A 13,343-nucleotide genomic window follows, 5' to 3' on the forward strand; every position below is an offset into this window, starting at 1 on the left:
AAATGAAGATGATATTATTAAGTTATTATACTGAATGAAAAATTTAGATTGACTTCACACCAATTTAATACCAATAGGATATATAGGTATTGGATCTACTAAAACTCACCAAGCTTTAACTTTAAGGGGATTAATGGATTAGTTGGCAAGAGCAAGGGAACCAAACAAAGAGAGTCCACACGTAACACAGAGTATAATGCAATTGTTGGTAAGATTGTTTGTAGTAGCAGCCGGTGGTACTTCCTGTTGGTTTAGTAATCAAACAAACAGTATGACAAGTGTTTTCGGCAATATCGCCGACAGAGTACAGACTCAGCAGACTCAGCAGACTCAGCAGACTCAGCAGACTCAGCAGACTCAGCAGACTCAGCAGACTCAGCAGACTCAGCAGACTCAGCAGACTCAGCAGACTCAGCAGACTGGGGACGGACCGTAGACTGCAGTCTGAGTCGTGGTAGAGTCCATTAGTATCAAGCTGTCGAGTATGTTATAGCCTAGCAGGTTCTGCAGCCCAATTTGTAACAGAGTCCGTCATATTCCGTAACAGAGTCTGCTATTTATTGAGCAGAGTCTTCCAGATCCGTAGCAAAGCCTGATGCATGGAGTCTCATGACCTTTTAATAGAGTCCAACGATTCTGTAGCTTGTGCGATGAAGTCAGAAGAAAGTAATCATTTAATTGTGTTTGACAATATATACAAAATTTGACAATTTTGGTGTACAAATTTTCAAATCGTTTGGGTGGGTGCAAGTCGAAACTGAGTGGGTGCAACATCCTTTGGGTGGATGCGCACCCACCCGCACCTACACAGTGGAGCCATGCTTGATGGGTGACAGATATCACAGTTGATCCCCACTTCCGGGAGAGTTTCTATAGAAACGATCTAAGATGCAATCTGTACGCTGTAATAAGGTATCTTCCAAGCGTTATGGCCGTAGATTGAATCTATATAAGTCAACTTCCCAGCAACATTTCATTAATGTCTGTGAGATATCCTTTGCTGGGTTTCGTTTATCATTACTTCATTATAATATCATGATATTATCATCTTACTTGCATTGCGATACGAGATACGCAGAACTTCCTAGGGGTATTATCTTATTAGTTTGATATGGCGCTTACAGGGAACAATGCTGGTCTATTGATTAAAGAATTGGTACCGACTGTAAACGTTCCTGGTCCTTGTTTTAAATCTTTTTAAATCTTTTTAAATCTTTTTAAATTTGAAACTTTCTATTCGAGCCTGTTTACTGAAACATCAGAGTATCAGCTCCCATCAACACCTTCAGCACAATCCCTCCAGTAAATATCCTACCTCACACCCCACGTGACTGTCTACAAAGTCAAACCACGTGATGTCGTCATAGAAACCATACTGGAAGTAGGTATAAAGTTGTCCACGTGTTACTCACTTGCTACCCACGTGTTTTGACCACGTGATTGGATTTGAGGCGGCCAGTCCAACTTGATAAAATGCATTTACTAATGGGTGTATTTATTAATATACACTGTATTACATTTGAATACATTGTCGTACATATTCCCTGTCGGGTTACGCAAGCGGTATTTTTGTCAGTGATTTTGAAATTGAAGTGTGTCCATCGTTTGATCTGTTGATGAGCTCAGTTCGTTTCAGTGCCTGTTTCTTCTCAACGATAATACTTACAGTGACTCCGACAAATGTATCAAATATCGTATTATCCTCCGCAACTTTGATAAGTTTAAACTCTTAATAACTCCTTCACTCCTCTTATGAAGATTCAATACAATATGAATATGCTCTGCATGATGTGTAGAGAACCTGCCTCCTAAAACACACGGCCTCCACTCAACCTTGCAGTGATGGGGGGAATGCAACGTCAATTAATGTCAGTATTCCATAAAAACCCCAAACTGACATTGACATTAATTGACATTAATTGACATCAATTGACATTAATTGACATTAATTGACATTAATTGACATTAATTGACATTAATTGACATTGATATGTCTTGAAATTTGAGATTATCATTATTCGATAAATATTCAAGATATTCACGTCTATGTAAGTTAGACCGGTTCAAAAAAACAAAATGTCCTTGAATAATTATGAGTATGTTCTTATCTGTTGATCCTTAGGTTCAAAGACCACCAAAAAAAATTTCAGCTTCCAACTCTTCCATCTTCGGTCCCCACCGGCCACGCCCATATTTTATTGGTTTCTTATACAGGTAAAATATCTAGAATCGGCTTTTTTAGTATGAAGGAGTAATGTTAGCTGTTTAAGATTCGTTATTCAAATATAAATGTCATGAAGGCATTTCGTTTAATGTGGGTTTTAAGTTCTGATGATGTTGAGAACCACGCCCTTGGATGGCCACGCCCATTTAAGAAAATTAAATTTCGGGAAACCGTATTATTTTAGTTTTATTGTTTAATGATCTGAATTTTTTTCACATTTCACATTTCCATATGTGATAGTAGTGAATAAATTGATGGTATAAACGTTCTAAAGTGCTAAAAATATGGTAGAACTACATAATCTCTGGTCGAAAAATATCGTGTCAATTAATGTCAGTATTCCAAAATTTTGCAAAACTGACATTGACATTAATTGACATTAATTGACATTAATTGACATTAATTGACATTAATTGACATTAATTGACATTAATTGACATTAATTGACATTAATTGACGTTGCATTCCCCCCGCAGTGATTGCAACCTCCTGCATGATAACAAAACGCTCGACTCATAATTCACAAAATTGAAGCGGCTTTCTCTAGCCGAGCCGAGTGTCTGTTATCGTCTATGCCCGGTTGGTGGTTTTACTCCTGGGGCGGTTCCAATTCCGAAATTTTAAGTCCCTGACCTGAAATGATTTCATTAGGGAGCCTCGTTTCCAATTCCACAAAAGTTTACAAAATCTAATAAGTTTTCAAGCTAATGACAAAAATTAGGATCTCAAGTTTCTCCTCCGAGCTGCTACAAGTTCTACAACCAGAATTTTCATTTCGTGACACTTTTTGGCGGCTTCTGGACCTCATGTTCTCGTGCACTTTCTAGGGGGATCCGTTTCTGCATTCTCTGGAGCCAGCTCCTTCCGTCAGATATCGCCACGTGTCAGTTTCGAACGTGCCATGACCCTGCCTACTCCTCCGATCGGTGCATTTAGCGCTCAACAGTCAACACTTCTACTTATTTTAGTTGAATACTTTTATATTAATATTGATTACAGCCCGTTTTTAAATTTTTAAAGGCCGAGAATATTTCAGTTTTTCTGAAATTCAATTTAGGCTGGACTGCGGACGTGACGCAGCACTGTTTATGTTACTGGGCGGGCAGGTTTTTGTGCTTTTTGCAGTCAAGTGTACTGATATATCATATCCAGCTAATCCGGTAATCGAATCTGTGAAAATCTATTACAATATGTATGCTGATGCCCTTTAGGTCTTGGTTCTTTGGTCGAGCTTTAAATTATGTCGTACTGTTCATAATTTATTGGCTGGAATTTGTTGTCTGTATAATGATCGGCCAGCCACGATTAATTCGATTACATAATATTTGCCTCTCTGCCCAGTGTTGTTGCAATATATAATATATGTATATATGTTGACGTAATTTCCACACATACCTGCTTAATCACGCTACTAAATGACGCTGTGTAGGTTCCTGGAAAGGTTACATAATAAGGTTCCTGGAAAGATCACCTAATAAGGTTCCTAGAGATGTCAGCTGATAAGGGGTGGGCGTGTGCTCTGTGCTGCTACCAACAGTGGGAGAGTGTGGGAGATGACGTGGTTAGAGGCCTGAACAGTGCCATAATACGTATCACTCTATATATGAGATCTAGTTAATGGGCTGGGTAACGTGATCATTGTCAGATCTGTGTGATTTGTAGTTCCGTTATGAGAGTTTGTAGTTTCGTTGAGATGAGATTTGTTGAGGCACTTGAGAGTTAGTGTCGGTTGTAGTTTCCGGGACGAACCTGTTCCTGTAGTTTCCAGGACGAACCTGTCCCTAGCTATATTTCTGGACAATTTGTAGTTCCTAGATTAGTTTCCTACACAGATGTAAAGATGTAATCATGTAATCTTATAACGAAGCCTATCAGTCCCGGTCCAATACGAAGTGATCAACCGTCGATCTTTAATCATTATAGTGAGTTATAACTTTATAAGTTGTAACTTATTATGAGTTGTAACCTTTGAGTTGTAACTTTATGAGTTGTAACCTTTGAGTTGTAACTTTATGAGTTGTAACTTTATGAGTTGTAACTTTATGAGTTGTAATGGTGAGCGTCGTCAGATTCCCATATTTGTTTGGTTGTTGCTCATCCCAGTGAAGTTACTAGAACCGTCATGATCCGTTATATCACAGTATCATCATTGCTAACTCACCGGCCTTCAGTGACATAATGATCTATCCATTTCAAAGTATCCAGGCCTCTGTTAAGTTCACCGAGATTCGAGATCTGTTATAATTTGTTGTAATTTGGGATGATGCCCAGTCTATAAAATATGTAAAATGGTTATGAAGCTATAATCTCTCTTAAAGTCCGGTCTCCCGCCTCCGTGGCCACTTTCATTTTGTGATTTTTTGTTGCGAGTTGCGATGGAGGTAATGGTTGTGAGGTTATTATAGTCACTTAAAAGCTTGACCCTTAGGGATTTGTTGCATCACCGTCATGCTCGGCTCGTTTTAAACTCCATGATGTGTTATGAGCAGGGATGGGGGTCACATCTGAGGGAACGACGTGCCGGCTGCAACTTAGTTCTATTCCTGGACCTATTGATTTCTTAACATTAATGTGTTAACCAACACTCCTCCGAATACCACCCGTGTATAATTCTTATGAAACCCATAGAATATATCAACCCTGGCCTGACATATTACTGTATATGTCACTGATTAAAGAGAGAGTATTTAGTCATATGTAGTAATATGAGCATAATATATGCTCTTACAGCCTACAAGTCATCTTATCGTGTCTCATATCTAAATGACTCCCATGACTTTATTTGTATGGTGTTGATATGGCTATATACCATTACTGTGAACACTTGTCAGGCTACTACAGACACCTTCCCAGTAGTGGCATCGTATATATAACATACCATCTGTAATGTGTACAATGCTCGTTGGAGCCAGGTCTTATGATGTCTTGGTGCTCTGATCGAGCTTTAAATTATCTGTTTCTCATTTCTTGGCCGGAATTTATTAAATTATTATTGCCTGCAAGATCGAGTTTGGTAAATCACCCGCATGTAATTCGATAACAGAAGCTATACTCGTATTTTATACTCTGTGTATTGTGTAGTCTGTAAATTCATTGGATCCTTGTCTCACATTATCCGCTGGGATATTGTGCTGGGATATTCTGCTAGGTGAATGGAAGAAAAGTGTGTTAAAATGCTCATAGTCTGTTAAAATACACTCTCTTTATTAACTCTCTGCCTTGTCACATTTTCACAGATTCCTCACTTTACCCCTCTGGTATGTGACTGATTTCATTGCTACTCGATTTCATGTAATTTTTATCCTGAATTGTCACCTGGAGCCGACAACCAAGTCCATTGTTCCCGGGATTTTTAGTGATTCTGCGTTCAATTTCACGGGTGCCACCCAATTTTTACTGCTTCTTTGTCGGTTTCACGGGTACTGCACCCATATTCAAGACAAAACATACGCTATCCAAATTTTGTAACCCCTTTTAATCACGCATTATTTAAAACTTTAAAACGTTCTGACACTAATCTGTTCTCAGCTCTCAAGTGATTAAATTCCAAATTTCGGACCCACCGAGATTTTGTCAATCTTTAAAAATGAAATTGCCAACGCAAAATTTGATTATTATTAGGACTTCTGCGATTTATTACGTAACTTTATCGTATTTTCAGTGTTTTGTTGAGGTCATGTTTCTTGAGTAGGCTGAGCTGAGTTCACTTTCTAATAATAGGAAATTGGTGCTTGAATAGCACTTTGGAGTGGCACATTTAAACTTTAAAGTGCTTCGAAGTATGTTATAGGACTACCGAACAGTGACAAAGCATTACAATTCTACGTTCCTGCTTTTGGTGCCAACCCCAATTCTTATTGTCGCGTTTGCTTTTGCCTATTTAATTATTGGTGCCTCAGTTATTATCGCAAGCCACGTTCTGTGACCAATGACTTGCTTGATTCGACTGATTTAAGCTGGCTTCTGTGTCCAAGTGTTAAATCGTTGTCCCATAGTTTCCTATTCTACATAACTATAATAAGCCTCCGAATAAATTTAGTGTTAGGTCGCACGTGGTGTCTATATAGCAGCCTCATTTAGTACTATGCATTAAATTTAATAACCTTGTCGATTTACAGTTACGCTTTTGCCTGTAAGCAGAAAGCATAATTTGATTTCAATGCAATTTCTTCCTGATTTTTTGGACTATTATTAGTATCGTACTGTTCTGTGGAACGCGTCTATATAATATCCTTCAGTACAAACATTACCCATATTATAAGTATATAAGGTAATATATAATGACGGGTATAATAAATGCAACAGTTGATAGATGCAGCTTTAGATGTAACACATTTTCATGAATTATATTCTTTTCCGCTCGGCAGTTGTCTAGACAAATAGTAAAATACATTTCGTAATACATTTACACGACAGACGCAAACACAATCAATTAATGTTCGTTAAGTAGTTTAATCGTTTAGCGATAGTGTTGTTTATGCGCTTTCATTTATTTTTTCTTTGATGATATTTTTCTGTAGTAACTGTAAGCTCCACTCTGACTCATTGCTAGATTTTATGTTCTCTTAAAAGCTATAAAAATCTCTTTTATTGGGTTGAAATCAGATCTGATACCACAGCTAATTAAAGAATCAATGATTAAAGAACTTGTGACCCAAATTTATCGTTTTCTTACCCCTGTGCGTCGTTTTATTGGCAAGATTCCCCAGTTAAAGCGAGCTCATCAGCCAGATATGAAGTTGAACAGAATTTTCTTGATACTCAGCTAAACCGAGTAAGGAGGTGCGGCTACTGATGAGAAGCCTCCTTAAAGTTTATTTGGGTTAGAAACGACATCTGGGTCCCTACCCTCGCACAAGATTATTCTCAATTTTCTTGTTGTGTTCCACAACTATACTTCTGTATACTTCAGTGATTGGGCTGATGACTCCAGTGAAAGGGCTGGTGACTCTAGTGAAAGTGCTGGTGACGATGAGAAAGACCATAAACCAGGGATTCCTTCGGGAGCATGTAAGATTATATCCAAAGTTTGTTCGCCAATGGGGTGTGTCTGGGTGTCAAAGATCTTCAAGGTGGGTGCTACTTGTGATGAACTCTAGAAGGATGGGGTGGTAATACTCGGTCTGGCCGTCTGGAAGCCCATAGAATTCCAGTTCAGAAACCGAGTAAGGAGGTGCGGCTACTGATGAGAAGCCTCCTTAAAGTTTATTTGGGTTAGAAACGACATCTGGGTCCCTACCCTCGCACAAGATTATTCTCAATTTTCTTGTTGTGTTCCACAACTATACTTCTGTATACTTCAGTGATTGGGCTGATGACTCCAGTGAAAGGGCTGGTGACTCTAGTGAAAGTGCTGGTGACGATGAGAAAGACCATAAACCAGGGATTCCTTCGGGAGCATGTAAGATTATATCCAAAGTTTGTTCGCCAATGGGGTGTGTCTGGGTGTCAAAGATCTTCAAGGTGGGTGCTACTTGTGATGAACTCTAGAAGGATGGGGTGGTAATACTCGGTCTGGCCGTCTGGAAGCCCATAGAATTCCAGTTCAGAAACCGAGTAAGGAGGTGCGGCTACTGATGAGAAGCCTCCTTAAAGTTTATTTGGGTTAGAAACGACATCTGGGTCCCTACCCTCGCACAAGATTATTCTCAATTTTCTTGTTGTGTTCCACAACTATTTAATGGAATTATATCCAGTTTACACTTGTTTCAAGCGCACATCACGGGTTTGGAAGCATTGTTAATGAATTGAGGTTCGAGTTCGTTATATCTCATTCTGGACCTGATTTTCAAATTCCAACGACCTCTCCAGCAGAAATAAAGTTGAAAAGCGGCTTATAGTTGTCGAGACACGCAGTTATAAAAGGTTTCATAACATTACATTAATTATGCAATGTTATAAAACCTTTATGATTTTGCGACTAATACTGTAAATGATACGGTATACAGTATACACCTTACCGAGATTAACAACGTCCTGAAAAATTCCTCGTGGTCCAAATTCGTTTGTGAATGTTAGGAAATATGGAGTAATTGTTTATTAAATATCGAACATTTCGCATTATGTATCAACTATCAGTCTTCCATATTTATTTTGAATCGTTTAATAATTTATAATTCTTATGTTGAACATTCGTACTTAATAATTTCCACGGTATTGCGATCTCCCTTGCTCTTAAAAACGGTCCCCAGATTATAACTATAAGTTTGAACTATGATCGAGCATACTCATTTTGCGCTTTGTCGTCCCAGACACACAAATTAGCTGGCTTAAAACCACTTTTGAAGTGACACCTACTGACTAACTGACCAGTCAGTGACTGCTTGATTTTAGCCGGCGTTGTTTGGTTCTAAAACGGTGCTTAATAAGGGATGCCATGCACCAGGCACCTTCAAATCGGTGGTCGGTTTTTGCTCCTTTGTTCTTCTATTCTAATTAAATGAGTAGCAATCAATATCCACCTTGTGTGGGACAGGAAGTTCTAGAAGGGTATCATTGGGCTTTGACTCGCAAGGTATAACCGACATCCATTATCTTGTTTAGATCGTTTGTTTTGTTTTTATCGCTTACTTTGTCGTTTAGATTTATTCGTGGAAATAAAGTTGAACCATTTCCGTGAATACTAACAATAATATTTGAATTCCATATTTACCAACCATTTATTCCCAATATTGATTTAAATGTAACACTGTAACATTATTGTAACACTGTAACACCGTAACAATATTGATATAATCAATTCCCGTAGTTAGGAAGACGACTAGTCAAACTTAGAAGAGGGTAGCATTTTAGTATGAGCAGATTTCTACTGGTTCTACTACTCCTAGCAACCCTTCTAGCAATCACTGAGAGTGCGGTTAGTGTAACATTATAACATTAGTGTAGCATATAGTCTTCTTCATTCTTCAATGTGCTAGAGAGGGCATGAACGCTCTGTAGACGTTTTATCACTTGCTCCCACTCCCGGACGTTCAAACATTTAGAAGATCAAAAGATCGCACCACATAATTCATATTTTATTTGCAGAAGAGAAAGAGCGGTAAAGGCAACGGCAAAGGCAAGAAGTCCGTCAAAGTCGACAAAAAGGATTACAAGAAAGGAGGAAGAGGCAATGGAAAAGGAAAGGGAAAAGATGTAAAGGGAAAAGATGGAAAAGATGTAAAGGAAAAGGATAAGGGAAAGGATAAGGGAAAGGATAAGGCAAAGGCAGCAAAGGCAACAAAGATAAAAATGGACGGTTAGTCTGTCTTTGTTGTATATTAGCAATACTAATTGAAGCTATTAAACTATGAACCAAATCTCTTATTTTAGCTATAGCTGACCGCTTATGCACTTGGGTAGAAATTGAACTCTCCAAGAATTAAACCAAATCTCGCCAAATCACTGATCACTTTCATAACCCCCATAAAAGTAGAAACCTCACTTAACATCCACAGAGTGCACCAAGCAAGTAGTAGAAACCTCACTTAACATCCACAGAGTGCACCAAGCAAGGGCACCCCTGTATGTTGGGACAAGTTACCATAGTTACACTTCTAGTTACCATAGTTACACTTCTAGTTACCATAGTTACACTATTAGTTACCATAGTTACACTACTAGTTACCATAGTTACACTACTAGTCACCTCACTTAACCTCCGCAGAGTGCACCAAGCAAGTAGTAGAAACCTCACTTAACCTCCACAGAGTGCACCAAGCAAGGCCACCCCTGTATGTTGGGACAAGTTACCATAGTTACACTTCTAGTTACCATAGTTACACTTCTAGTTACCATAGTTACACTACTAGTTACCATAGTTACACTACTAGTCACCTCACTTAACCTCCACAGAGTGCACCAAGCAAGTAGTAGAAACCTCATTTAACCTCCACAGAGTGCACCAAGCAAGGCTAGAAACCTCACTTAACCTCCACAGAGTGCACCAAGCAAGGCTAGAAACCTCATTTAACCTCCACAGAGTGCACCAAGCAAGGCTAGAAACCTCACTTAACCTCCACAGAGTGCACCAAGCAAGGCCACCCTTGTATGTTGGGACAAGAGTGTATCATCGAGAGATACAGCAGAGAGGAGCGATGTGTTTGTGTAGAATATTGTCCTGAGTTTCCTGACGCAGAGGTTTGTTATTTTAATCCATCTTGACTGATTCTGGCTCGTTGTATCAATAATTTTTGCAATTTTGCGCCGCAATTTTGCTTGTTTTTGAACCCATTTTGGCCATTCATTCTCCAAGTTTTGTTATTCTGGTTTGTCTTGGCCAATTTCGGGTCTTATTAAGACAAATTATTTGCTTTTTTGCAATGTTTGTTGTTTTGGAAACATTTGGTCTTTAATTCTTGGTATGTCTAACTTCGAGCTATTTCTCGAAGAAGTACACGACACTATCAAATATCAAGACAGTCCTAATTCCCAACTCCACCATTAATTATAAACCCTCACTCTCTGAACTATATAAACAACCTCAGGTTTGTGGTAGCGACATGATGACCTATCCCACTGCTTGCCATCTCTACAAGAAGGCTTGTGACACCCACAGGATGGTGTTTGCTGTAATGGCTGGACCCTGTGATAAGAGTAAGTAGTTTTAATGAACATGTGATATTTGTCACTAATATCACATGTTCACTAATGTTATTTGTGGGCGTGGTATGTGCTCAGCTTGGCGATCATCACGGTGTGAGTCCTTGCTGTACGACACTTATCCATTCACCAGCAAAATTTAGAGTGATATATTTACCAGCTGTTAATGTCATCACTTCCAGTGAACAAGAAGCACTTGAAGGTGGAGCCAGAGATGGCTAAAGCCTGTCAGAACGCCCACACAACCTTTAAATGTGTGCACGATAATATGATAGAGAGTATTGAGGAGTGGAAGAAGAACGGTGAAACTATCAGACCTAGCAGGAAGATGGTCATTCAGGATAATACTCTCACCGTCCGATGGGTGAGTTTCCGAACATTTCAACATTTCAACTTCGATATTTTCAAAATTTCAACAGTTTTCATCATTTTAACTTTTATTGTTTTTTTTTCTTTCTTGCTTTTGGGCTGAATGTGACATTTTATTTTCGTTTCCCTCAGATTCTGGAAGCAGACCAAGGAAACTACACTTGTGTTACTATTGATAACAACGGGACTCAAAAAATGGCCACTGCTACTCTCAAACTAACACGTGAGAATTCTTATTAGCTTATTGAAAATATAATACTTTTATAATTTGTATTTAGGTTAAGCTTATAGAGCTCCATAAACTTTTTGATTGTAACGGTATATTAAGAAATTGTTATTAGCTATATTCTACAAGTCGATGCAGAAAAAATCAATTTTGATATTGCAATTGGTCAATAAAGCGTACAAATAGAAGGTCACGATCACTGTTATCGATACCTTGCAAAAATTAAAATATCAAAAGCCGTGATCTTTGAACAAAATGAACATTTAGTATTTTCTAAAAACATCAAATAATAACTGGAATCAATGCGTTTAAAGATAAGCAAAACCAATAAAGCAGTTAAAGATAACATTCAATTAAAATATCAATCAACCATCTTCTGTTAACGACAAATTTAACACAGAAAGAGTGAATAACGTCTTCTAGTTCTAACCTTAATATCACCTAATCCTCAAATTTTATTGAGTCTTCTTTCAACAGTTTTGATGTTATTTGTTTTGTCCATTGTCCAACTGCTGTACTGATAGAGGAATCAATAAACGTAAATCACTACTCCTTACGCGGCTAGAAGAAGAATAAACAACAGTTAAACTTAACCTTTGGTTGCTATGGGGGGAATGCAACGTCAATTAATGTCAGTATTCCATAAAAACCCCAAACTGACATTGACATTAATTGACATTAATTGACATTAATTGACATTAATTGACATTAATTGACATTAATTGACATTAATTGACATTAATTGACATTAATTGACATTAATTTGTCTTCCAAATCTTCCATCTTCGGTCCCGACCGGCCACGCCCATATTTTATTGGTTTCTTATACAGGTAAAATATCTAGAATCGGCTTTTTTAGTATGAAGGAGTAATGTTAGCTGTTTAAGATTCGTTATTCAAACATAAATGTCATCAAGGCATTTCGTTTAATGTGGGTTTTAAGTTCTGATAATGTTGAGAACCACGCCCTTGGATGGCCACGCCCATTTAAGAAAATTAAATTTCGGAAAACCGTATTATTTTAGTTTTATTGTTTAATGATCTGAATTTTTTTCACATTTCACATTTCCATATGTGATAGTAGTGAATAAATTGATGATATAAACGTTCTAAAGTGCTAAAAATATGGTAGAACTACATAATCTCTGGTCGAAAAATATCGTGTCAATTAATGTCAGTATTCCAAAATTTTGCAAAACTGACATTGACATTAATTGACATTAATTGACATTAATTGACATTAATTGACATTAATTGACATTAATTGACGTTGCATTCCCCCCGTTGCTATTACAAATTGCAATTGTACTGTTCTACGAAAAGTTATATACCAAGTTTAACACATGATTGATAATGAAAAGATTTAACGAAAAAGTCAGTGAATGACAACCCTGTATGGAATGTGCAAGACAAATAAAAGTAGCTATATCGCCTATGACGCCCATTTTTAATCCGCAAACTACAAGCAATAACGTTTATCACCAATTTTTAAATAGTAACGTAGTCAATATTTTTATTTCTGCAATCCTGACTGCATAGATTTTGGAAAGCAGTTAATAATTTCATTTCTGCAATGCTGACAGATTTTGCATCACGCCGCAATTGCATACCATTTTCGAGCGAACAGTTTTTATTAAGTTGAAGGGTGCACATAAAATGCAATCATTAATTTATAATTTAATATAATTCATTAAATTATTAGTTGATGATTCCTGCTCCTTACAAATGCAGAGGAAGTAGTAAAATATATTGCATTTTATTGTCGGAAGGAAATTAATTAAATTGATAAAGCGAATTTTAAGTTGAATGGTTTGTGGTGTATACGGTAATGGTCATTGAGTTGGACTTGGAATCTGCAACTCTTGGTGTGTATTGAGTGCGGGTGGAGTACAGAACTTATAAATGTGGATCAACTCCTCGTCTTGATTTTTGCAATCAAAATGT

General features: G+C 37.7%; 1 protein-coding gene across 1 annotated transcript in view; it reads left to right on the forward strand.

Moving 5' to 3' along the window:
- The window catches only part of LOC134822317 (uncharacterized), a 142,053-nt gene that overhangs the window by 39,257 nt on the left and 89,453 nt on the right, over positions 1-13,343 (forward strand). Inside the window, exons 2-7 of the mRNA XM_063833307.1 lie at positions 8,973-9,080; positions 9,251-9,461; positions 10,227-10,342; positions 10,690-10,798; positions 10,987-11,168; positions 11,306-11,396. Coding sequence (XP_063689377.1) covers positions 9,018-9,080; positions 9,251-9,461; positions 10,227-10,342; positions 10,690-10,798; positions 10,987-11,168; positions 11,306-11,396 — 772 coding nt within the window. The 5' untranslated portion in view covers positions 8,973-9,017. The remainder of the gene's footprint in view (positions 1-8,972; positions 9,081-9,250; positions 9,462-10,226; positions 10,343-10,689; positions 10,799-10,986; positions 11,169-11,305; positions 11,397-13,343) is intronic.

This window comes from Bolinopsis microptera, chromosome 10 (assembly GCF_026151205.1).
Source record: "Bolinopsis microptera isolate Bmic1 chromosome 10, MBARI_Bmic_1.0, whole genome shotgun sequence".
NCBI classification, from domain to species: Eukaryota; Metazoa; Ctenophora; class Tentaculata; order Lobata; family Bolinopsidae; genus Bolinopsis; species Bolinopsis microptera.